At 46.4% G+C, this 24,537-nt stretch overlaps 13 protein-coding genes across 13 annotated transcripts; 7 read left to right on the top strand and 6 right to left on the bottom strand.

The window, feature by feature from the left end:
* Window positions 1-712: 712 nt before the first annotated feature.
* Window positions 713-1,461, bottom strand: V1508DRAFT_417343 (mitochondrial 37S ribosomal protein mS33). Its single transcript, XM_066940335.1, has 3 exons — window positions 1,046-1,461; window positions 943-983; window positions 713-881 (listed from the first exon to the last, which is right to left on the bottom strand). Exons 1-3 carry the CDS (start codon window positions 1,303-1,305, stop codon window positions 859-861), a joined length of 324 nt encoding a protein of 107 aa, XP_066795841.1. The 5' UTR covers window positions 1,306-1,461; the 3' UTR covers window positions 713-858.
* A 98-nt stretch (window positions 1,462-1,559) lies between these two features.
* On the top strand, window positions 1,560-3,334 carry V1508DRAFT_417341 (origin recognition complex subunit 5 C-terminus-domain-containing protein). Its single transcript, XM_066940334.1, has 6 exons — window positions 1,560-1,730; window positions 1,791-2,084; window positions 2,135-2,209; window positions 2,259-2,888; window positions 2,942-3,052; window positions 3,111-3,334. The coding sequence occupies exons 1-6, from the start codon at window positions 1,635-1,637 to the stop codon at window positions 3,291-3,293; spliced, it is 1,389 nt and encodes a 462-aa protein (XP_066795840.1). The 5' UTR covers window positions 1,560-1,634; the 3' UTR covers window positions 3,294-3,334.
* An 876-nt stretch (window positions 3,335-4,210) lies between these two features.
* V1508DRAFT_354698 (uncharacterized protein) lies at window positions 4,211-6,092 on the top strand (the record flags this gene model as incomplete). The annotated part of the gene is made up of 2 exons (XM_066936926.1): window positions 4,211-4,240; window positions 4,299-6,092. The coding sequence occupies 2 exons, from the start codon at window positions 4,211-4,213 to the stop codon at window positions 6,090-6,092; spliced, it is 1,824 nt and encodes a 607-aa protein (XP_066795839.1).
* Window positions 6,093-6,490: 398 nt separating this feature from the next.
* Window positions 6,491-8,126, bottom strand: V1508DRAFT_125676 (uncharacterized protein). The gene is made up of 3 exons (XM_066935938.1): window positions 7,640-8,126; window positions 6,957-7,581; window positions 6,491-6,903 (listed from the first exon to the last, which is right to left on the bottom strand). Exons 1-3 carry the CDS (start codon window positions 7,885-7,887, stop codon window positions 6,889-6,891), a joined length of 888 nt encoding a protein of 295 aa, XP_066795838.1. The 5' UTR covers window positions 7,888-8,126; the 3' UTR covers window positions 6,491-6,888.
* V1508DRAFT_125655 (uncharacterized protein) lies at window positions 8,127-9,720 on the bottom strand. Its single transcript, XM_066935937.1, has 5 exons — window positions 9,408-9,720; window positions 9,173-9,353; window positions 8,488-9,110; window positions 8,273-8,424; window positions 8,127-8,217 (listed from the first exon to the last, which is right to left on the bottom strand). Exons 1-4 carry the CDS (start codon window positions 9,447-9,449, stop codon window positions 8,422-8,424), a joined length of 849 nt encoding a protein of 282 aa, XP_066795837.1. The 5' UTR covers window positions 9,450-9,720; the 3' UTR covers window positions 8,127-8,217; window positions 8,273-8,421.
* A 306-nt stretch (window positions 9,721-10,026) lies between these two features.
* On the bottom strand, window positions 10,027-11,058 carry V1508DRAFT_125528 (uncharacterized protein). Its single transcript, XM_066935935.1, has 4 exons — window positions 10,635-11,058; window positions 10,485-10,559; window positions 10,308-10,423; window positions 10,027-10,242 (listed from the first exon to the last, which is right to left on the bottom strand). The coding sequence occupies exons 1-4, from the start codon at window positions 10,880-10,882 to the stop codon at window positions 10,235-10,237; spliced, it is 447 nt and encodes a 148-aa protein (XP_066795836.1). The 5' UTR covers window positions 10,883-11,058; the 3' UTR covers window positions 10,027-10,234.
* Window positions 11,059-12,156: 1,098 nt separating this feature from the next.
* On the top strand, window positions 12,157-13,792 carry V1508DRAFT_354728 (tryptophan synthase beta subunit-like PLP-dependent enzyme; the record flags this gene model as incomplete). The annotated part of the gene is made up of 3 exons (XM_066936930.1): window positions 12,157-12,256; window positions 12,336-12,468; window positions 12,523-13,792. 3 exons carry the CDS (start codon window positions 12,157-12,159, stop codon window positions 13,790-13,792), a joined length of 1,503 nt encoding a protein of 500 aa, XP_066795835.1.
* A 210-nt stretch (window positions 13,793-14,002) lies between these two features.
* V1508DRAFT_125587 (signal recognition particle receptor beta subunit-domain-containing protein) lies at window positions 14,003-15,230 on the top strand. The gene is made up of 2 exons (XM_066935936.1): window positions 14,003-14,434; window positions 14,512-15,230. Exons 1-2 carry the CDS (start codon window positions 14,204-14,206, stop codon window positions 15,145-15,147), a joined length of 867 nt encoding a protein of 288 aa, XP_066795834.1. The 5' UTR covers window positions 14,003-14,203; the 3' UTR covers window positions 15,148-15,230.
* Window positions 15,231-16,140: 910 nt separating this feature from the next.
* On the top strand, window positions 16,141-17,705 carry V1508DRAFT_354598 (mitochondrial carrier domain-containing protein; the record flags this gene model as incomplete). The annotated part of the gene is made up of 5 exons (XM_066936922.1): window positions 16,141-16,250; window positions 16,318-16,354; window positions 16,435-16,536; window positions 16,939-17,059; window positions 17,125-17,705. The coding sequence occupies 5 exons, from the start codon at window positions 16,141-16,143 to the stop codon at window positions 17,703-17,705; spliced, it is 951 nt and encodes a 316-aa protein (XP_066795833.1).
* Window positions 17,706-18,017: 312 nt separating this feature from the next.
* Window positions 18,018-19,081, bottom strand: V1508DRAFT_125187 (uncharacterized protein). The gene has a single exon (XM_066935934.1). It carries the CDS (start codon window positions 18,846-18,848, stop codon window positions 18,330-18,332), a length of 519 nt encoding a protein of 172 aa, XP_066795832.1. The 5' UTR covers window positions 18,849-19,081; the 3' UTR covers window positions 18,018-18,329.
* Window positions 19,082-19,259: 178 nt separating this feature from the next.
* Window positions 19,260-20,088, top strand: V1508DRAFT_417324 (uncharacterized protein). The gene is made up of 4 exons (XM_066940333.1): window positions 19,260-19,657; window positions 19,721-19,768; window positions 19,819-19,873; window positions 19,927-20,088. Exons 1-4 carry the CDS (start codon window positions 19,314-19,316, stop codon window positions 19,990-19,992), a joined length of 513 nt encoding a protein of 170 aa, XP_066795831.1. The 5' UTR covers window positions 19,260-19,313; the 3' UTR covers window positions 19,993-20,088.
* Window positions 20,089-21,077: 989 nt separating this feature from the next.
* On the bottom strand, window positions 21,078-21,674 carry V1508DRAFT_354712 (uncharacterized protein; the record flags this gene model as incomplete). The annotated part of the gene is made up of 1 exon (XM_066936927.1): window positions 21,078-21,674. One exon carries the CDS (start codon window positions 21,672-21,674, stop codon window positions 21,078-21,080), a length of 597 nt encoding a protein of 198 aa, XP_066795830.1.
* A 790-nt stretch (window positions 21,675-22,464) lies between these two features.
* Window positions 22,465-24,204, top strand: V1508DRAFT_417321 (uncharacterized protein). The gene has a single exon (XM_066940332.1). The coding sequence runs from the start codon at window positions 22,616-22,618 to the stop codon at window positions 23,996-23,998; it is 1,383 nt and encodes a 460-aa protein (XP_066795829.1). The 5' UTR covers window positions 22,465-22,615; the 3' UTR covers window positions 23,999-24,204.
* Window positions 24,205-24,537: the final 333 nt, after the last annotated feature.

Genomic DNA, 24,537 nt, shown 5'->3' with positions numbered 1-24,537 from the left:
ACATGCGTTGTGTGGGCTTTCGTTGTTTCTCTCTGGTTTGTATTGGCGTACATTGAGCAGCTTATTAATAATGGATTGTATATACTACAAATAGTTCCCTCAGATGACGTTTATCTTTGATTCATGATGGCCAGTCTACTCTGAACAGCGTTTCGTCCGCTCACGTCTTCCATCCCCAGCACTTGCGTTCTTTCTAAGCGATGTTTTATGTCCGTGTGAAACCACATTCGACTTTCGGTCTGGGAGACGGTACTCCCTTTATATTTGCCCGGGTTGTCTTCAGTTGTTTGCGTTCTATGGATCTCTTTATTGCTTACCATAAAACTTTATATAAATTGTGATTGTTTCCTTGGTGAATCTCTTTAACTTTTGGTGAGTGATCATATTTGAAGTAGTGCTTAGATGTATAAGGAAGCGAGTGCTGCGATCAACGGGATATTAGGTTTGTTTGTGTTGCGCCGTGTGTGAGTGTCGCTTGTATGGTTTGTCCAGGAATGGTTCTATACTTTATCACTGGATGGACAGTTACCCGCTATAGTTTATTTTTATAATATTGTTGTTCGGCAGTATGATGCAATATAAGAGATCCAGTACTACGTTCCGATGCTCGTGCATAAGGTAATACCCCCTGCGACGCAGGTCACTGACGCATTTTGCGAAGTGTTGTTGTAACGAATCCGCTGTATCGGATCCGCATTTTGATCCATTGATGGCGCTTGTATTCATGCATAGAGATCGGCTTAATCATTAGATATGTATAGTAAATGCAAGGAACTGGAACAAAAAACACGATAACCATTGCAGAGTCGACTATGTACATAGAGTGATCTCTAAACACGCATTGAGTGCCCCATCAGTCTATCGCCGCCTCTTCCCAGTATCTAAATGTGTGTGTGAGTTATTTTAAAGAAATCTCTCGAATATACCATTAAATGACCTTACCTTCTTTCTTCTTTGGTGGTCCTTTTCCTTTACGCTTACGTCTAAAGATCACATAGCAATTAGAATCTCCATCGGTCTTTAATTCAAACTCATCACAACATACAATTCATTCATCGTAATTCTGTGCTCGTCTGGAGTATTCGGGAATTCAAACATCGGGTACGCAGCACGGATATGTCTAAATTTAACCGGCGACTCAATCGGATAGTATGAAATAGCTGCCGGACCTTTCATTTTTCTTCGCAGAATCTTGTTGCCGGTTCGAATATTATCCGGATTGTACACGGTTTGGAAAACTTCGCATGACGCTTTGAGAAGCTGCCGCAGCCGCACTGATGATGGCCGTGGTATTAAAGTCGACATTGTGAATAACTAATACTTCTGTAGAGCAATTAAATACGACTCCGAATTTATCTTGTTCACCATAAGCTTGCAGAAATTTTCCCAATGCGGCACTTGCTTGCGTACGAAAGATTGTGTTTAGAGATGGGTGTAACATTCCGAATGTCGGAAAAGCACGAAACAATTTTTGTGGAGCCAATGTTCTGCGCCACACTAAGAGTATATATTGTGGCTTGTACAAGGGGCGCCCCGTAGAAAACATGGACTCGTCCCCTACGCGATTCTAGTCCTAAATCAGAGCCTACGCGTTCTATTCGGATTCGGACTGCGATATCCGGCCATTTAAGAATATGACAGATCTAACAAACAACCGGCTTCAAGAGTTAACACTAGAATTTCCGGCTCGGTATAATCAATTCGATCTCTTAAATAGCCTACTCTCGAAAGTACGTGCCCGTTAAGCTTACTCAAGTGCGCATGATCTAAATAGTCTTGTTTCTATGTAGGACAAAACAACAAACCCAACAGCAATTGCACTAGTAGGGCAAACCTCATCTGGAAAATCATGTGTTTTACGGCGATTCCTTCAAGAAGTTCAGTTCTCACATACTTGGCTTTCGTGCGATGAATGTGTAACATTACGAGTTTTGCTGCAACGGATATTGGCAGCACTTAGAGCTATTGGAACACAGGATCCCAATAACTTAGATTACAGTATAATGTGTCATAATTCTACGCTGTTTGTGACTCAACTAAACGACACATTGAGAGCTTTAGCTTTAGAAGAGGCTCACTTTGTGGTTTGTACCCTGTCATGCCTTACATGTTCTTACAATAACGAAATATGCAGGTCCTTGATCGCATTGATGAGCTTGGAGAACCATACGAGTCTTTTTATCAGTTGATAATAAAGATTGGGAATATGGTAAACAGTTCTCTCGCGGTTTCAAGAGTTTGATCTAACTTATTGCTAGCTACGATACGACGGCATAACATTCATTCTGGTATCCTCCGGGAGTGAGCCGCGATCCAGCGTCACCACTACGTTCCCGCATATTTACTTTCCGCCATACAGTAAAGTCGAATCTCTGGCGATAGTGAGGAAAGAGAGTCCAGATTCAATTCGTTCGATGCTAGGCTCCACGGAACGCAAACTGTCAGATCTACAATTATCATCACTATGGTCCTCATATACCCAAGTAATCATTGATACATACTTTCCTTTATACGGACCTGATATACAACAACTCAAGGCTATTGTTCGACGAGTGTTTCCTACATACGCAAAGCCTGTCTTGGATGGAGTCGTCGGAATTCTAGCATCAAACAGAAATTATCATGCATTTGTCAAGCTATACAAAATTAACCAGCCGCTGCTAACCTCCGAGGAGTTTGTTCGAAATTCTTTTGTTTCATATGTGCAGGGTGCTGGCGCGGCGGAATCAGCTGGACATCACGATATGCCGATGTATGCCAAGTATCTTCTGTGCGCCGCATATTTGGCCTCCTATAGTAAACCACGATACGATATAAGACTCTTCTCGCGGATACGGGAGAGTAGGCGGCGAGTTCGGAATACAACAAAGCACAAATTCAAGGATAAGGTGAGTTATTAATGGCCCATGCATATTTTGATCAGTTTCTAATATTGATCAAGATCAATAGCAGAAACCTTGCGCCATCGCCTTTTGAGTACGAGAGATTACTGGCGATCTTCCAGTGCATCGTTCCCGACAGGATAGACTCCGTGACGGATATACAGACTCAAGTAAGTTTGAATTCGTTCGCTCTCTTGATGTTGCAAAGCAACTGACATGTCGAAATAGGTTGCAACCCTTTCAACTTTGAAATTGATCACTCGGGTGGGAATTGGAGGCGACAGTTCAGGAGGAAGTAGCATCGACATACTGGGATCGAGGACAAAATGGAGGGTGAATGTGTCTTGGGACATTATTTTACAGATTTCCCGGGACATCAGATTTCAAATAGAGAATTACTTAATCGATTGATAGTACTTATTCAAATAGAGAATTACTTAATTGATTGATAGTACTTATTGGTTAACTTGATGCAAATATCAAGCCACCACCAGCCAGCAGTGATGTTCGCCAGTGCACGAGCCGGCGTATTATACCCAATGCACACGACTATATACTTTACTCGCTCCAGTTAAGACAGTGGTAATGACTATTGCCCTAGGATAAACTGGCAGGTAGTCCAGGCTCCAAGGTATTGCTGGGCACCGGCCTGTTCCTGATATTTGAAGGAGCTAGATCTGAGTTCCTGATTCCCAAATGATTCCCAACGGCTTTTACGCGATCCCGTTTTGGGTTCACACTTACCCCTGAACTAAGATCACCATCAGTAATCATTATGCCATTTTCGTCTATCAGGCATATTAGCTGACCCGTTTCATATATTCATCGTAACCATCGTTTGTGATACCGACCATTGCCGCCCAACGACGCCTGCGTATAAACACAAGGGTGCACTACTTCGTTTTAACATAAGGGATATTTTCCGTCGAGGCTTCGTGACAAATGTGGCCATAGGAGATCGCGAGCTGCCATTCATTAAAGTTATAGGAACCCACTAACAGTCGGACCCTTGGAAGCCATCGGTATGAGCTCTGAATGGCAAATTTCCAAAATGAGCTCTGTGAAGTTAATGGGAAGTGATGGAATCCTTATGCGACAGGCTCAGAAAATGGCAAACGAGGGGAAGTACCATGAGGCAATTGTACTCTACTCAAAAGTAGGTTCGCTGCGATCCATTGGAACAAGACAGTATTGACCACTTTCTGATTTAGGCATTCGATCTGCGACGACGAAACGGAGCTCCGATAGCCGTTGAGTGGCTGGAGATGCGGTGTAACTGTTATTTGGAGATTCACAATTTGGAACTAGCATTGGAAGATGCGAAGAGTATGATCAAGGCAGATGAAACATCCCCTTCGGTAGGAGCACCATTGTTGCAATAATAGTAGCCTTAGCTAACAGTTAATAACTCTGTAGGGCTATCTACTGGCAGGCAAGATATATCAAGACATGAAGAATGATTCTGAGGCTGCAAATCTATATGCAACGGAACTTCGAAGGGTAAGCGAGGTCCAAAGTTCTCGTGCACAATCCAGCTACAGCGTTCGCGATCCACTGAGAAGACTTCCTCCAGAACTAGTTTTGCTCATATTTGGATATATACCGTTCAGGCAAGTAGCCCAGTTGCAGCGCGTTTGCACGCGCTGGAAGGACTTGATCGAAAGCAGTCCGTGTCTATGGCGCTCGTTAGACTTTCGGAGATGCAAGAAAGAAAGTATTACCCCGGAAGTCCTAAAATCATGCATATCCAAGTGCAAGGGATCAGTTAGCAAGGCCTATCTTAGTAACCTGACTCCATTGTGTTCTGCTCTTTGTTTGGCTATTGTCTTGGATCATAATGTGCCTCTTGATATCGTGGAACGCTTATCGCTTGACATACAGTCGAATTCATGGGAGCCGACTATACCGCTTTCGCACACTAATGACGAAGCTCCAACACAGCTGACTTACTTATACCTCGACCAAAGCATTGGATTAGTTTTCAACAATTGGATGACTCTGGGCGATTTTACATGGAGCCGAATGTCGCAGCTGACAGTATTCCGTGCACACGCCAAGATCTTTCCTGACATAGTTGACGTTCTCTGTCGGGGATTTCTGCCGAAGCTGAAAATTCTTGATTGTTATTACGATCCAAAAGAAAGTGGACGATGCAGAAGTATATACAATGTAAGCATTCCACGACCTGGTAGCCCTAATTATCAGACGTTATCGGAGTTAGAAGTATTTAATATTGGCGGAATACCTGCAGAATCAGCAGGCAAGCATGGGAGCGGTAACGGCAAAGGAGTGTCTGTTTACGTCGATCACAGAGAGCTAGACAACTTTCTATGGATGCTGCCCAATCTGAAGAAATTTTCCTGCATCGATGTGCACGCCAGCTCAAGAGGACCTGACGGGCATTACTTTGAGCGTACGGATTTCAGACACAATCCAGCACTAGAGGAGCTGGTCATTATCGGAACTTGGCTGGAGAGAATGCCGATTCTTTCAGCATCTTGCAAGAAGCTCATTCTGAGCACAACAAGTATGACGCCTCGTACTGTTATCCACGGTGGCTCTGAAATGCGATATGATAGCTGCTACGTAGGAGAGGATAACACCGTCTTGTTAGACGAATACTCCAGCATCGAGGTTTTGGATCTGTCTAGGTGCGAGATGCTCATTGATAGCAAGCTTATCGCCACTTTGGCTCGCTGCGACGGATCGAGACTGACAAGCTTGAATCTTGCTAATTGTCCTGGCTTGTTCTTTTCCACACCTACGTATGGCGCCGTCCTCATGGCGAGAATCGTTCAGTGTTGTCCTTCTCTACGGAAGTTGAACGTCAGTGAGAACAGCTCGGTAGGCGATTTTGTACTTCTAGAGATTAGCAAGTTGAGATATTTGGAGTATCTTGACATTTCATGCACAGGAGTCCACGACTTGGGTGTTTTGTTGTTGCTCAAAGGCCTGTTCCTTGGACTGTCGGTTCATATGGACTACCTTTGTGAAGACTCAGTGTTGCGAGAGATGATCCAGAACAACAGAGCATTGTTGTTAGCTGACGATCCGGCCGCTTATCCGATGGTCTTCAATACGTTAATTGCTAATGGATGTCAAGGTATATCTGATGACGTGTGCTGGTGGATCGAAGATATCGGTATTCGCATAGAGTGCAAGCTCTTTACAGAAGCTAATATCAAGAAACGGAAGCGCGAGGAGATTTAATTGGTTGTGTGCAGGAAATGTATTGCTGGAATTGGCCGAGCGACTATTGGTGGGAAGTGTCAAATGCAGGTGTTTGGGATTTATATTCATTTGTTCACTTTTGATAGAGCTTCTATTTAGAGCTTATACTGCGAATATGATATATGGAAAGTAGAGCATATACTATGGTCAATTACAATAAATATTAGAAAAAAGAAACACGTATGATGTACATTGGCAGCCATTACTATACTATGCGCTCCAAACAACTTCCAAGCCATAACTCCGTTCCAAAAATGCACTCCAATGTGCAATAAACTATAACAAAATGCCTAGCTCGATAAAAGGTAGACCGTACTAAAATGCTTTCATATCTTGTCCTAAAAAAGAACGTTAATAATTCTTGCAGCTGATTATAATGCAAAATCAGTCAGTTATAGCGTAAAGGAAATTTATTCACAGTGGGTACTACTATAGAAATATTAAACGAAGCCATTTCTGAAACTTTTACGAACTACCAATCTAAAGCAAGATGGGTAGGCGAGCCATCTTGTCACCGAACAGCAATCGCAAAGGCACGACAGTACATCCCAAACACTCCAGCGGTTCGATATCCAAAAATCTGCAGAGTAATACGCGAATTCCAAAGGAAACAACTTTACATACTTCTAAGATCTTTCGCTGACGATTAAGCCAGCTGGCTGGCGAATCATCCACTTTCTTGACCACAATCACCTTGTTCTGCTGAATCCTGGCAGTTAATGCGTACCATGCACTAGTCATGAGAGCGAGTTCTCGTTTAATCGTGGCTGCTTCCTCATCTGAAACTGTCCTCTACAGAAAGTTAGCTCATTCGATGCGAAAATCGTCATTATATTATTGCACCTTCTTGGACTCATCTGGAGCCTTGCGATTGTGACTCTCATTTTCAGCTTTCAGCTTCTTGATATATGCTTGCGATTTCCTAAGTTTCTCTCGCTGAGTTTCCACACGCTTCTGTAGATCAATCACCCAACTCTTCAATTCCGATTCGTACCCTCCGGCATTAGGATCCAACGACACTAGCGATGTTCTAAGAGCAGTATTGGCTCTACTGACTTCTAATAGCTCCTCGTGGCTAGCCGTCAATTTTTGGTAGATACCCTCCTTCTCGAGTAGCGTCTTGTTCAGTAGATCAACCTGCCGCTGGCGATCTGTTTCTAGATCTTCTTTCTGCAGCCGCAGCGCGTCGTAGTCCTTCTTTAACTCTTGAAGTCTCTGAGAAACTGACTTGCGTAACCCGGCCAGAATGTCCTTTTTGTCCTTATCAACTAAATCCACTACAGCCGATATTGTTAGGTTCACGCTGAACGTTAGCAATGCACTAAACTTACGATCAGTTTGAACTAAAAGCAGCTTTTCTCCTTGTTCGTTAAACCGCTCTTGAAGCTCTTCTAGTTGTCTTTTATTTTCGTTGAGCTCGTTCTCCGTATTTTGCAATGAATTTCGAAGTTGGACAACCACCTCAGACCTGCATACTCAATTGTTAGAGCACGGCTACCCAAAGCTGCTAATACAAAATATCGTACCCTTGATGCACAGACCCATCTTCAATAGCATCGACTTGGGATTGCAGAACGAGCTTCTCCTGATAGACCATCAAGTATTCGTCTTGGAGTTTGTCCTTGAGGTGAAGAGTATCGCGAAGAGAACTTTCCAGCTCTTCGGATACACTCGCACTCTCAATAGATGTGTTCGCTGTGATGTTATTCGCGTGATACGATTGTATCTCATGCTGAAGCCGAGCAATCTCGATTTTCAGCTCGTTAATGGTCATTCCTAGATCCTGATCTTGTGCGACTTTCAAAGTACCCTCGGCATGCCCGATCGCACTTGCCTCAAACTCCTGTACTTTTTCTTCTAGACCAGATATGATTTCGAGATCTCGTGCGTGATCATCCTCCAGCACCGTTATTTTCTCTCGCAAAAACACCAACTCCTGTCGTGATTGATCAGCTGAAGTTTCCGCGTCTTTTGCTTTGCGGCGATAGAAGTCACATTCAGACTGTAGAACATCCACTTGCCGGCGCAGTCCAAAAATCTGCTGAGTGTCTTCATCAAGCAGCTTCGACTTTTCCACCAAATAGGTGTTTTCATTGCGAGCGATCTGTGATAGTTAGGACGATGCCACGCACGTATATTATAAGACTTGTTGAACATACGTGCAGTTGTCTCTGTAAATCTTCGCCTTCTTCGGCCTGTTTCTTATATTTTTCAACTTGATTGGCTACCCTTCGAAGTTTGTCAATTTCGTGCTTCGCTTCGTCGAGTCTGTCCTTGAGGGCAGCTGCATTTTCTAGCTCAACCTGGATCACTTCGGTCTAGCGGGTTACTATCAGCTTGTTGTGCGACGCATATCTCAGTTCCAGCTACGTACCTGAATTACGAGTTCCTTAGTCTTCATTTCTGAATCCGCAAGTTTCTTGTCCTTTTCGACCAATTGCTCCTCTAAATCCTGCATCTCTTTTTGCAGGTAATCAATTTGACTCTTGGCTTTATTCTCTGCAATTTCCACTTGCAGTTTCGACATGCCACCGGCCTGTGATACTTGCTCGTACAATGACGCGTTTTCCTGCTTTATCTTGTCGTAGTTATCCTGAAGAACAGAATTATGCTCCTCCAGCTCCGCATAGGCCCGCTCAAGGTGTTCATACCGGGCAAGGATGTTACTAACTTCACTCTGAGTGCGTGCATCGATGTCGTATTCGGCGGCTATGCCGCTCTTCTTGTCATCAACCCCTTGCTTAGTATCCTCTATAAGTTCCAGCAGAGTATTCCTTGCCTCGACGTCGGATATACGTTGAATGCAATCCATATATTCTGAGCGTTTGGTCTCACTATTGACTGATACAAGGAGAACCAGATGAACAAGTTTAACTGCGTCTTGGATTGACCCGTCTTTGGCAACCAAGCTGACATTAGGGGACGATATGTTGTCTAGAGCGCCGAGATGAAGAGTATCGGTGTAGTATGTGGACAATGCTTTATATAAACGTTTCACTGTAATATTTATTAGCATTGGAGCGAGTCATATTACATATCTAATAGGACTAGACACGTACGATTACGCACAGTAGCAATGAAAGACGGTCTTTCTTCCCCGACTGAAGCCGGCTCAATTGCGCTAGACTCAAAATATTCTTTATCGATATCAAGTAGAATCTTTGACAAGGATATTCCATCCGCTACATCGCTTAAAGACGATATCGGTGGTATTCCTAAGGAGACAGGAAGAGAGTTAATCTGTGAATAATGTTAGATACGCACTTTGTGAAGATACTACAAGAAATATCATACCCATGTGACTAATGCTTTCTCTGTAGAACCTAGTACCGCCATTGTGACGTATATTCAAGATAATGGTAATCCCAGATATATGTCTGAGGCACAATATTCAGTAGAAGAGATTTGGTGCGCCGTTGATAAGCATTTATACACGTGTGCTTCGCATCGGGTCCAGTACGTTTGATTACGGCTAATTATAAAGGTAAAATGTAAAACAAGAGAATAATATGCGGCGTTTCGAAATCGCTATGAAAAGGATACTGTGGGCGATAGAGTTCGTGCTTGTGAATGCAAATTAGTGCATGTGAATTCGGACTAGTCACACATTAATTTCGACAGTGATGATTATACGATTTACATTGATCGTTGCAACTCACGAATGGCACTTTTTTCTGACTCGTCAAGAGGGACATGTAACATATGACTTAATACTGATAACATTTACATTCTACAATGAACCCATGTCACAAAGCCATATCATGATAGCGTATGGTAGTTTATGAATTAAGCATACTGGAGAAAGCAAACCGCAAATTGAGACCGGACCAACTTACCGAACACCAATTACAATAACCCATATACAATTACATGCCAGCTTTCCTTGACAATTCCGACACCTACAATATGGACATAGCGCTTGCTTCACCAATGACCATGTACGGAATACAGAAGCTCATGATACCCTGAACAAGTAGTTCCCAATATTACACCCCCTCGCTCTGAAGTACAGTCGTAAAAGAATAATCAGTAATTCCGCGGTTAACTTGCAAAATAGAACAAGATAATTTATATCACTACGCGGCCTCAACGGCCGGCCGGCCGCTAAACGCAAACACCGTCTAAATATCTGTATAACAATTATCAGAACAAACCCAACATACACTAGAGTCGCTATACAAGCCCACTACTTACGAATAGGCTTATCCTCTTCAATCGTGAAGGGAAAATCCTTGCTTGCAGCTTTTTCCTTGAAGGCCGCCAATACACCCGCCGATGCAATTCCCGATGGAATCGTGATCGTAAAGCCCCTGTGCGATGATGTGTCAGCGCCGTCTAATCCGAAAACTAGAGTCAAGGACCTGAGCGTACCTCATAACGGTGTTATACTCATGAGTTATGGAGCCTCCCAACTCCTTGATCGCGTTCATCGCGAAGTTCACCACACTATATAACTTAGCGTTAGAATCAGCTCAAACCAGTTTTGACGTTGCCGTCAGAGAGGGTCAGTGGCCAACTTACGAATCAGGCGTATCCAGGCTCTTGTATTGAATAATATATGACTTAAAAGCAGGCTTCGCATTAGCAGTAGCGGCGACGTTGACATCAACTGGTCCTTCACCCGCAGCAGTCTTGTCAGCGGTATGCATATCATCAGACGAGTGTGAGAAAACTGACACATCACTGCTGCGGAAATATGAATAGGATAGCACCGCGATCGCTATGATCAAGACCACGGAAACGATGGCATAGGGTCGTACAATCATCATGGTAGATTGGAGAGGCAGTCGACTATGGCGATCGTAAGGGATAATTTATATATCGGAGGGTGTGGTGATAAGAATACTGAGGGACACGTAAGTAGAGACGGCCAAGAGACAGAAGTCGGCAGAGTGCAAGATGGAACCGAATCAAAGTCACGGAAATATTTGTGGCATGGAGACCAGCATAGCAGCCACTGCCTTGCAAAGCGTAATGCGCTGCGGGAAAGGACTGTGATGGTAGACAGTCGCACCGCCACTTTTGCTATAAGCTCGTGGCTGTGTTGTGGCTGGCTGACGGCACAAATTAATTTGGCAGTTTGCTCCCATGGAGAGACAATCTTAGTTGCTACGTAATCTTCTTAGCTATAAGCTGTCTTAAATTCGAAGCTAGCTACATGTACCACCCTAGTATACGTTTCAATGCGAACGCCTAATATGTATGGCCACGACACACACGCACACACAAGCGAACATGTTTGCTGTATAATATGTGCTGTTCTAAACTCGTGAGCTTTCAAGCAAAGCAATAGAGCAATGATATATGGTGTTGTGCATTTTATGGGCATACACTATACGATTCTCGATCAGCAAGAATGGTGAGGTGTTAATGGAGTCCACGCTGGACAATTGCTACCAAAAAATTGCATTTTAATAACAATAAATTATAGAAATCGTTAATATTGGCGGCCGAACTCAGTGTGTTTGTGCCCATGGATTTTCTATGTGCCCGCACAATGTCGTCATCATTTCATCAAGCTAACTCAACTCTGCTCGGCTGAACCGGTTATAGGCGGGGCAAGGGCAACCCATGTGAGCCGCTCCCGAACTAAACGCGTCCGCATCAAAAGTAGATACAAAGTAATTCCAAGTTAGATGCAATTACGTTAGAGTTGGCGCGAGCGCGTGTTCAGCAAATATTGTTAGCCGAGCCCCTCTCGCTCATATGATCATTGCTGATCACTCACCTTTTGATCCCTACCGTCTGTCACTATATAGCCAAGCTGACGTTCGCGATTTGTTTCATCTGTGTACGTTCGACATTAATCGAGATCAGCTAATTCCATTTAATACATACATAGATACATCACATCAATCCATACGGATAAATTAATACCATGAACAGCGCAGACATTTTCGGGGCCCCTGGGTATACATACCACTCCACAGTAAATCCGGCTCAGTATTGTGCGGAGTTCCCCACGAGCCACGATCAATCCACACCACGGTCAATTCCACCCCTTCATCCTCGTGCAGACGACCCCTCGTTTTTGTCGGTCAAGATGAATGCATCTGTTGCACCACCTCCTGTTCGGGCCTCGATCCTTGAGCAGATCGGGAATACGCCTTTAGTAAGGCTCAACCGAATTCCTCAGTCATATGGTATAAAAGCTACCATCCGCAAGTATTCCCTGTCGACAACTTAATATTTGGACAATGATGCTAATACTCGATTCCTTAGTTGCTAAACTCGAGTTCTTCAATTCTGGCGGATCGGTGAAAGATCGCATTGCCATGCGAATGATCGAAGAGGCTGAAAAATCAGGGAGAATCAAGCCGGGATACACTTTAATCGAGCCCACTTCCGGAAACACGTACGTCATGCTATTTTAACGTTTATAGTCGGAGCTCACTGACAGGTTCTGCAGTGGCATCGGTCTCGCACTCGTGGGAGCAGTGAAAGGTTATAGAACTATAATCACGATGCCAGAAAAGATGTCTCAAGAGAAGGTCCTTGTTCTGAAAGCTTTGGGCGCAGAAATCGTCAGGACGCCAACCGAAGCTGCCTGGGACTCTCCTGAAAGCCATATCGGCGTCGCAAAAAAACTCGAGAAAGAGATTCCTAATGCCGTGATTCTCGATCAGTACGGTAATATTAACAACCCACTTGCGCACGAAGTCGGTACTGGTGCCGAGATATGGGAGCAGACTGGCGGAAATATCACGGCTATTGTGGCTGGCGCAGGGACGGGTGGTACGATTACAGGTATTGCGCGAGCATTAAAGAAGCGCAAGCCAGACATTCATGTTGTTGGTGTCGATCCCGTCGGATCCATTCTCGCCCAGCCGGACTCGTTGAATTCGACAATAAAATCGTACAAAGTTGAAGGCATTGGATATGATTTCATCCCCGATGCTCTAGATCGCAGTCTTGTCGATGAATGGATCAAGACTGACGACCCTGAAGCATTCCATCTAGCTCGCAAACTCATCAGCGAGGAGGGAATATTGAGCGGCGGAAGTAGCGGGTCAGCATTAGCCGGTGCACTCCAATATGCCAAGAACTTGTCCGATAAGGACGTCGTTGTTGTCATTCTGCCAGATAGCATCCGATCTTATCTAACGAAATTTGTGTCAGATGACTGGATGCGTGAAAATGGATTCCAGCGGGATCCAACAGTTGTCGATAGTGGGAAGAAGTTCAAGGATGCCACTATCGCGGATTTGAATCTAAATCCCGTAGACACGATTTTGGAATCGGAGCCATTGCAGAAAGCGATAGAGATTATGAAAAACCATGGATACGACCAATTACCGGTTCTCGACCACGAAGGCCTACTTGTCGGCTTAGTAACCTTGGGAAACATTCTTTCTCGAGTCGCCCGTAAACGCGTCAAGCATTCTTCGCCGGTTAAGGATGCCATGCTGAATTTTGCTCACCTGGAGGAGACTTCTCCGGACGGACATAGTCATCAGCGCATGAATGGCCACGGCCAAGGAAAGTTAGTAAGAAGGAAGCATGATCATTATGACGTGATTACCGTGGACACGCCATTGTCGACATTGACAGACTTTTTTGAATTCAATTCTTCTGCCGTGGTTACCGAGGCCGGGGCTGGAAGGCATGCGAAACCTATTCATGTTGTGACTAAGGTTGACTTATTAGCATATCTTGTGAAGAGTGGTGAGGAGTTCTAAGTATTACTAGTTTGAATGATTCTATGATGAATACACTGTAATAATGCAACTTTTGCGCTTTTATTCTGCGGTATCGGACATTGGTCAGCGGCGCAGTCCGTTCATTAATGGTTCCAATTATGCGACCATCTGTACAGAGTGTAGATATACGTGTGGTGAGGAAGGTCGAACAAAAATTAAACTGATCGCGTGTATAACCGGGTGAGCGACATACAAAATTTCCAACCGAATTTTTACCTAGTCCTAGTGCCATCAAGGAGCCCCACTAATGGAAGATGTCCTGATCTCCAGAAACCAGCCACATCAACCACCAATAAATCCATTGGCCACGAACTACCGCATCGATCGGAAATAGTACGGTAATAGGGCACAAGCTATCAAGTTACGGCCAACGACAAGCTCAACGCTACAATGTCGTCACACCCAGAAACAGAGAAGCCCGACGTATTGACAACCCATGAAGCGACGTCAACATCTGGCTACGGCCTTCCTGTCTACATTCTTGGTGTCGGATTGATTATAATAACTGCGTATTTTGCGTATGAGTTGTTGTTTCGGAAAACGAAAGGGCTGGCCGCAGGTGAGCCTACATTCATAATTGCAGGCCCTTCTGGTTCGGGTAAAACTTCACTATTTACCTTGGTATGTGAAGGACTGTAATTTGTCCGCCGTACTTGTTTAACTGTATGTCGGTCGAGAAAATTGGCTAACCCGAATAGCTACGATATGGCGAGAAATCGACAACACTACCTTCAGTGGAACAAAACATCACCACCAAATTTTGGCTCCCGAATCTGCCGGACACAGGCAAACCATTCGCGCTGATTGACACACCCGGCCACCAAAAGCTGCGCCACGGCATGTTCTCGGCCCTGCAAATCGCCCAAGCAGCGCGCACTATCCACGGCGTGTTGTACGTCGTCGATGCGTCTGCCATGTCGCGACCAGAGCAACTACGCGAGGCAGCAGAGTATCTATATGATATATTGCGCATCACGGAGCGTGTTCGTGGCGGGACGGACGTGCTTGTTGCTGCGAATAAGAGTGAGTTGTTTACAGCCGTGCCTGCGAAGCGACTACGCACTCTATTGGAGACGGAACTGGATAAGATCCGGGAATCGCGCGCCAAATCCGTCGGAAAGGTGGGTGCGGGCAGCGATAAACACGATTCCGATGACGGTGATGAGGATGATGGTGCTGTTGTCGGTGGCAGCGGGTGGTTAGGAAGAAGAGGGGAGAAGGGTTCGTTCAGACTTGAGGATTTGGAGACTGATGTTATGGTTATTGATGGTAGTGTGGATAATGGCAAGATTCATCCTTGGATTGCATGGATGGAGGAACGGGCTGTCAACTAATTGGACTGCTACTGGTTCTGTAAATTGTATATAGAGAAAATACGCGTAACTGTTGATGAAAACAAGACAGTTTGTGCCAAGAAGGATGATGGGCCCGACGCGACACGTTGGGGACTTATTGATACAAGATGGGTTTGCGCAGAGGACGATACAGCCCGAGAGTGATCAGAGTATGGAAATTACTAGACACAGCGAGCATAATTCGATGTGCTGCATCTTTGTATTCTGTTTGAGTCCACTATGGAAGTGACGTGTAAAGTGAAGTAATGGGGATAGCGATTGTTGGGCACTCTCGCTAAGAAACGCGCCTGGCAGTGACGAACGCGTTGCGGAGTTACTGGTCTGCCCTGTGTCGCAAACACGCCAGAAACGGCATAAAGCCGCGCATACTAGTAAAGAAGGAGAGGACAATTTTTCAGTTCACAAGCAGGCGGGTTGGGGACGTGCCTGAGTGTGCGCTCGAGAGCGCACCACGGCGTAGTGCGCATCATTCGTCCGCGCCGCCAACAAATTTCACGTGCCTGCATATTCGCACGCCGCAGCCCACTTAGCACTGCAACCGCACATGGATAGAGTAAATGTAGCACAACCGAGTGAACAGTAAAGCCACCGTAACACCAACTCACTTTGCGTAGACCGCAGCACGGTTAGGAAGCTAAGCCGCGCAGTGGCCGGATCGCCTAAATTCGGGTCCGGGGTCACCTCACCCAGCTTGCGTCGTTCGCATGCGTCTCAGCTTGTTGTAGCACACGATACATATACCTATTCCCCCCCTCGTCTGCTTTCGCTTCCAACTTTGTTTCTCCCCGACACATCCAATTGGCTCTCGAATTCAGCACGTTACGACAGATATAGTCCCGGCCTCGTTGATTGCCATCTTGACGGATCTTATACGAGCTCTACATACCTGTCGCTTACGCTGCGCTTCGCTTACCTCCATATTCCCCGCACTATCTGGTTTATTCACGCTCCCTTCACAACACCGCGCACACAATGGCTCCCGCAGGTGGTTCAGGCGTTGCTATTGGCCCAGATGGGAAAATTCAGAAAAAATCCGTCAGTTGGTCGAATATCCTGCTAGGTGCTGGATTGAACATGTTCGAGTAAGTTGCCGAGTCGTGCTAATATAATTCTATTCATGGGATTCATATTGATTTGTTACCTTTACAGAGTCACTACGTTGGGTCAACCTCTCGAGGTCACAAAGGTACGCTGGCGGCGGATCGTTGCGATCTTGTGGCGTCCTCTCGCTTACAGTCGTTCCGAAGATACTAATTTGTATTATAGACCACAATGGCAGCTAACCGAGGTGACACCTTTCCTCGCGCAATTGCTCGAATTTGGAGTAGAGGTGGTCTGTTCGGCTTTTACCAAGGCTTGATTCCATGGGTGAGTAATTTTCTTTTTATCATTTTTACCGGCAGGCTGTGAATTGTTCGCTCTGGATCCTTTCATCTAGTTTTAGTCTGATACGCGGAGGATCTTCGGTGCTGTCTTCTTTTGTCGGCCCGTGGGGTTGACAAGGAAAGGTATTCGGAAGGGACCGGGGACCTGCGGCCCGCGCCGCACGGATCTCTGCCACTTTCATAGTCTTACTTCCGAGAAGGTCCTGTCGGATACTCTAGACCTATATCCCAAAATGTCCATGAAGGCTCGACTCCTGAATTTTTGCTGCCTCGGTTTCTGGAGCTAAATCTGGACATTCGCAGACTCTTCTGCGGCCTGCAGATTAGATGCGATCCCAGCCTGCCGGTTTAAATGGGAATAAGTATTATTAATGACACTATTTAGGCATGGATTGAGGCCTCGACTAAGGGTGCTGTGCTGCTCTTTGTCTCCAGCGAAGTCGAGTACCGGGCATCAAGTTTCGGTGCTGGTTCCTTCCTTGCGGGCATGACAGGCGGTTTCTTTGGTATGTATTCTTAAGTACAGCTTTACCTGCTATATAGCCATCTAACTTTAGTTGTGCCATTGTAGGCGGCCTCGCTCAGGCATATCTCACTGTCGGTTTCTGCACATGCATGAAGACTGTCGAAATCACTCGTCACAAGCAGGCTGCTACCGGTGTGAAGCCTCCATCGACTATGACTGTATTCATGGATATTTACAGGCGCGAGGGTATCCGTGGTATCAACAAGGGAGTCAACGCTGTTGCCATTCGACAATGCACAAACTGGGCTAGCCGATTCGGACTTTCCAGATTAACTGAAGTTGGAATTCGGAGGGTTACCGGAAAGGCTGACGACAAGCCATTGAGTGCTTACGAGAAGATTTTGGCATCTGTTTTTGGTGGTGGTTTGAGCGCCTGGAACCAGCCTATTGAGGTTGTTCGAATTGAGATGCAAAGTAAGACTGAAGACCCAAACCGGCCAAAGAACTTGACTGTCGCAAAGACACTGAAGTACATTTACTCGCAGAACGGTATCAAGGGCCTATTTAGAGGCGTGACTCCTCGAATAGGCTTGGGTGTTTGGCAGACGGTGTGCATGGTTGGATTGGGTGACATTGCGAAGGAATTCGTCGCGAGCTTGACTGGTGAAAAGCCAGCCGGCCATTAGGTTCCTGTATCTCAATAAGATGCTATTGTATTTCTATGCCACGTTTTGTCATGACTCACATCCAGCGCGAGCAGTCCGTACGGTGCGGTTTGCCATGTGTTTCGACTGTTTTGCTGTATTAGACGTTACCAAATCTCGACATTTGAACATTTGGAAGAAATCGCCGAGATCCGATAACACCTTGTATGCCAAATGACAAGGTGACAAGCTTCAATGCACGCTACACGCCCAACGCCTAGTAGTACGGTCGCATGTGTGTAGATTCTCGCGAAGAAAGGAATATCCATTTGGACAAGGACGTGGGGAAATCCTCCGGGCAAAACAAAAACGCAGTGGAAAAACAAAGAATCCGGGATATAAAATCTGCCTTCGTCATCCGTCACTTCTTTCTGTGTGTTGTGCCCCTTCGCCTGCCGATCACCGGCTCTGCAGGTCGTCCAGCTAGTACCAACGTGTGGATTTGGACGATATCGCAATGCTCTAGCGCGACCACCTCACCATGCGGCGTATGCCCCGTCAAAAACTTCCGTACTCCGGATCTAGAGATATCACTCGTCGAAACCCCAGACTCTCCACCGCCTCTAAGCGGTCCAGGAAAACAGCGGTTGAGTAGCCTGTACACCTTTACTTCACCAGTCTGCTGTCATATGTGCCGAGGAAAGGCGTACTTGCCACTTCGGTACGACCAGCACTTGCTTGGATGACATCTCCAGAGCGGTACGTTATCTCTATGCTTCTTGAGGTTCTTGTACCTAGCCGCTGTCCAGCCGCAAACGGCTTCAGGAGGTCATCCATCGCAGGGTGAGCCGCGTCCCGGATGTGGCAGGGAGTCACCAAGAGCTCGTCGTTGATCGCCCTGGCTCTCAACGCCGTCTTCGATCGAGGGACCCCTTCGACCTTCATGGCGCCCGGAGACATTCTTTGTATGTCCAACGCGCCGTGCCAATCCACCTTTTGAGTATCTCCTCGGTCGTCGGGTACAGTCTGATATTCTTGGGTTTCTGGGCAAGCTCGTTTGGTCCATGGTGGGCCCTTTGCCGATCTTTCCTTGCCCGTGTCATCGAGCAGCCATAAGTGAAAGTCATTGTGCCTCAGCACCTGAAGACCACCTAAGGCGCGTGCTCCAACCGTGAGCAATCGCATCCGGACCCCATTCCCAGCCGTGACAAGAAGAACAGGGCAACCACAGTTGCTGGCTTGGCTCACTTGTGCCGAAGCGCTGTTCCAGAATCGTAAGGCACTTGCTGTTGCGGAGTCATTGTTATTCGTGCGCGAGAAGATTTACGTAGATATACTTCGAGGAACGCCGACAAGTATCGATCGGTAAATGCCGAGAATCTTGTTACTATGTTTATGTTTGTGGCCGGCCCATAAATACATTTTTCTTTGCTTTGATTGTGTTAATTTTGTTAATTCAACAGACAGGCAGGAGCTTGAGTTTGAGTCGCTCTCAGTGATTGTTTAGCTAACGTAGGTTCCTCGCAAGGGACATGACGTCATGCCATATAGTTTCGCGGCTCTGGGATCGACGCAGTCCAATTGCATAAATCCAGTGAAGATCCTGACCGAGCCTCCTCAGTCCCTAGTATAGAACATAATTGGGTCAACATGAGTCCTGGTGTCATTGGAATTATAGCGGATACGCTCAAAGTATCCTTATCGTCCAAGGAAGATAATACCAATGCGACTACGCCGAATCAGACTCCAACGTCGCCCATTTCGCAATCGGCCACGGTTAGTTCCAACAGTGACATAAGCCCACTAAACAATCCAGAGCTCCAAGATAATAGTCCGAAGAACACACAATTGGCACCAGGTCTTGGCAATCCACCACTTCCGAGCATCACCCAAGCGATGCCAGAGACAGCTTCGTTTGTGGAGACAAACCATGTTCCTCAGAAAATAAGACAGTTCGTGGACGAGAAACCTAACGAGCGGTACATATTTGACGGGTGAGTTAAAGTACAATGGTATTATTGTGGAAGCAGGATCTGATCATGTGGTTGCCGATATAGAGACGATCGGCAAACGAAGTTGTGCCGGTCTGAAGAGGATGGGCGGAAGTGAGTAATGATTTAGTAGTATTTAATCGAAGCATTGGCTCATATAGCAGATGTCTGAATTTAGCTGCGTCTACCAAGGACGTACTTTCCCAGATGCAGAAGTTGGTGAGTAGGATCGCAGTCGCGTGATAGGACGACTGATTGCTGACGAGGACTAGGATTTTTATTGTGCTTTAGGACAAGACATTGGGAGAAGCGAAATCGAGTGCAGAAAAATACTATAATCCGCAGCACCCAGAGATTTTAGAACAATGTGCTGAAAAGCGTGATAGCACCCAAAATCAATGTACATAAAAATACATTCAAACGATAACCACACATACAACTCACCACATTCATAACACTACACAATATTAATGCCCAAACGCCTGCAACTGCTGCTCCGCAACCTCAACCCTAAATGTTTCCCTCTGAGTTTCCCGGACCAATTTATCCCATGAGGCCAACGCGGAGCGCTTCCTCTCCTGTGCTGTCTTATCCTCTTCTTCCAGCTTCGCGTATTCCTTCTTCAACCGTGCGATCTCTTTATCTGTGTCTGGAGTTATAGAAGGCGATAACTTTGCTTCGCGATGTTGATTCGTAAACCCATGAGGCGCGAATGAGCTGCGACGTGAAATAGGGATCGTAGAACCTGCTGGTGTACGCGGGAGTGGTGTCGTAGAGGTACTGTTCATCATCGCCTTAGGAGCAATAGGCGGAGCAGCTGCTGTCGCTTCAGATCCGGTTGGACCGCCAGCGGACGGGGTCGAGATTGGTGGACTGGCGGCGGTTGAATTCTCTCCACTGGCGACGTGCGGTGGGATGTGTATATGATGAGCACGTCCGTGTGGCATGGAATACGATCGCTGGCCGAGAGAGGGAGATGCAGCGAAAGTCTGCGACTGGGGCCCGCGCGCATTATAGAATTGGCTGGGACCCCGCGGTGCAGGGCCGGTTGGCGTTACGGACCCGGAGCCCGCCGACGCCTGTGAAGACAACGACGGATTATCTGACGCCGCAGTCGTAGACGGGCCTGGCGTGCTTGTGCTTCTGACACTCGCTAATGCTCGCGGCCCAGTTGGCGGTGCTGGCGTACTCGTGGCTGCGGGCGCCTGCTGTCGCCGTGGAGCGGAGGAACCTGACACTGACGGTGACTTTCTTAATCCCGGCGAGGACTCACCGGACGCCGCTGGACGATCCTTATAATTACCTGACAGCGGTGGAGAATTATGCCCGCTGGTTCTCGCACTGGACGGTGTTCTCGATCGCGAGGAGTATTCCGCTTGTGAATCCCGACGTCTATCGTCTGAAGACGCAATTCGAGGGGGACCTAAAGGACTTCGCGACAGTTGCCGTCTAGGCGGTGGTGGACTTCTGTGTGGAGGACTTTTCGGACGCCGTGGAGGGGACCGAGACCGCCTGCGAGCTGAACTGCTGGGGTAATAAGACGATGAAGACGGTGGTTGGGGACTCTGGTATGATCCTGGACTCGAGCTTCTCGACGACCGTCTTGGAGAGTATTGACGCCGTGGCGGTGGACTCCGTGGTGGCGGCGAATATCTGCTGGGCCTATCATAATACCGGCTCCTGTCACCTCTGTAGGGACTTCGATCCCTGCGAGGCCCAGACAGCGGCCATCGACTACCTGACTCTCGTGATGCGCTAGGTGGTGGCGACCCTCTTGAGGAGGACGACGGAGGTGGTCTATAACTACGATCTCTATCTCGATCTCGATCTCTTTCTCTTTCTCTTTCTCTGTCTCTTTCTCTGTCCCTATCTCTTTCTCTGTCTCGATCTCTTTCTCTCTCTCTCTCTCGATCCCACGGACTCCTTTCTCGCCTTGGTGGCGGTGATCTATCACCGTCATAATCTCGCCCTCTAGGAGGTCTGTAGTCGTCGTATTCTCTTCTGTGATACATCCCCCCATCGTGATCATGATCGTAATCTGAACTTCTTACCGGTCCGCGATATGACGTGGAGGCAGGAACTCGTGGGGTGTAGTCCCGGTCGCGACGGTCAACATATGGTTCCGAGTAACCATTGGGTCTGTATGACGACGATCTATGCCCATTAGTTAATCTCCACTATATTCGACGTAATTTTACCGTGGATTTAATCTTGAAGTGGAAAATTGTATTGGAATAAACTTACCGTCCTGATACGTAATACCTATCTTTATCCCCCATTACTTCCTCACTGTGTTGGTACTCACTTCAGTTGCACCAAATTGGAGTGTCGCAAAGCTCATATAACACCCTATCCGCTGGGTACAGCACAGAATGACTATTCCGTTGATTATTTGCGCGATCAAAGCTGGCGATTTGTATTAACGTCCTGGAAAATTGAAGTCGAAAAATTGCACGCACGTGACTACGTCACGAGCCACACGGACCCTGGAAGTGCACAGCCACAATGCACCACCGCAGGATTTTGAAGGGACGAATATTGAGACGGCAAATGTCTTTTATCGTTGCATGTTTTGGATTTGCAGTCAGGTAAATTGTGCAATTTTCCATGTCAGTCCGACAAATAGGAGGCCATCAAATTAGCATACCGCAGCCACAATTCTGTATCTTACACGGGTAGGTCACGATATTGGGTACGCCTTATATACATTCACGTGCGCACGCGTCGTGATTGAACCCTAACCCTCACATACGTTGCGTAGAAGCAAAACAAAACTCGCGCTCAAAACGCCGAGGGAGGGTGCGTCGTCACTGCTGTCGATCGGAGAATTTGAGTATTAAATTGGCACACCACATCTGCGTGTATTCGTGATAGAAGTCTAATTACGATTTTGTCAGCAATTATATTCGATAACCAAATTTGTGATATTCTTCCAACAGGACTCTTACAGCCAGCTACACAATGCCACGCGCACCACGACGCCGGAAAATTAATCTGATCAAGTCCAATACTCGTGTCGTAGATGACACGATATCAGTAGCACATGCCCCCGATGAAAACATAATTCCGCCGTCCGTCGAAACGTCAACTCAGTCTACCGTCGCGACGCTGCCGATACCCTCATCGGGGCTTCCGTCGTCGCCCCCGGGTCGCGGGAATCGAAAGAAACATGAGCTGGTGATTCCCGATTCTGAGGACGAGGACGCAATACTTGAAATATTGCAAGAGGAGAACGGTGGAGCTGACGAGCTAAATGCGGATGACAGCGCGTTCTTGCCGAGAACCACTTCGACACCGAAAGCTGCGGTGCTGAACATTGCAATAGGAATACAACGGCAACGGAGAGTTACACGGGGCAAACAGAGCCTTCTTTCGCAAGAGATACACTCTGATGTTGTCTTAGCTGGTGATATCAAAGAAGGCGAGGAAGACATTGACGCCGACAATCGGTCAACCACATCTTCGCAGTCATCAACGTCCGACCCATTCGGCTTCGCTAAGATCCGAGGTATAAGAATTGCCAAACCAGTTTCTTCACTGCCATCCACCTTATCATCAGCAGCATCGAATGCGTCCGAATCAAAACCACGTTCTGGACCTGTCGATTCTGCCCAAGAAACCGATGGAGAATGTACACACCGCAAGCTCGTTGACCCAGGTACACTATCATCTCCATTACCTCCATCTTCGCCATTATCAGAATTGGGAAGGACGCCATCACCTGCCAAAGCATTTATAACTAGCTTTGAGAATCCCAGGGATCCTGACTCGCCTATTGTCGAGGGACTTAACAATGCTTCAGAGAACTCGGCCGCAGTTGTGAAGAAAAGCAGAAAAGAGAAGAAGAAATTGCGTGGGGTTACTACTGCACAGCTAACAGAGCTCCTTCCTCAGCGGCCTACGCGTCGGCGACGGCAAAGGATGCAGAGTTTGCAGTTTGACGAGAGTACTGAGGACACTAGCGACAAGGATGCATCTATTAGGCGACGCAAACATACAAGGTCAAAACAAACAGAGAAAAAGAAAGTACACAGTAATAAGGAGAACCTTGAGACAGTTGAAGTTTCCAAGAAACGTGGCAAGAAGTCGAAATCAGTGCAGAGATTAAACCCATTACATGGCACTATAAATTGCGCGACTCGACATGGCAATGATACGGATCGGGACGAAGATATTGACGACGCGGTATCGAACGCTGAGATTGAAGATGACTTTGGACATGGTTTTTCGGAAACGCTGAGAGCGATGGAAAGTGAGCGGTTACGGCAAAAATTCAAAGAAGTTGATGAGTGGGATTTGGAGGTTGAGACCGTGCCCGTAGGAAGTGACTCTTCATTTCTGTAACGTGGATTCGCCCGAGGAAGCGAAAGGTTTTGCTGTCTGACGCCATGCAATATTTGGATTTTCTTGCTTGTACTATTAGTAATGAAGAATGCTAGACGAAATCACTGGTCTCCAGGCATTATGACTATTCTTTGCTCTATGCACATTCTATACCTCTTCCTCTACTTCCACAGTCCCAGTCAATAACCAAATAGACATTATCATAGACAATCACAAAAATTTCACTTGACACTTGCAAAAATTCAATGACTTACAGATCTTGTGACGACGACAGTAAAAAAGGTGAAAGATCAAACAACACATGCAACAGCAAATGACGAGACAAAACAGACACAAAACACAACTTTTCTAAAACACATAAAAACACAAATGATAATCTATAAATATATGTGGCAAAAAATACATGAGAAATTATAATTGCAGAGTCTATGCCGTAGCTTCCTTCCTACTGAAACGAAATGATAAGAAAACGATTAACCAACGTTAGGTCAAGTTATGGTTGCGCAAGTAATGTGCAAGTTTCCCATAAGTTAATCGGT

Source organism: Lipomyces doorenjongii, assembly GCF_038497915.1.
Source record: "Lipomyces doorenjongii strain NRRL Y-27504 unplaced genomic scaffold V1508scaffold_24, whole genome shotgun sequence".
In the NCBI taxonomy this organism is placed as follows: domain Eukaryota; kingdom Fungi; phylum Ascomycota; class Lipomycetes; order Lipomycetales; family Lipomycetaceae; genus Lipomyces; species Lipomyces doorenjongii.
This window is presented reverse-complemented; position numbering and strand designations above follow the sequence as displayed.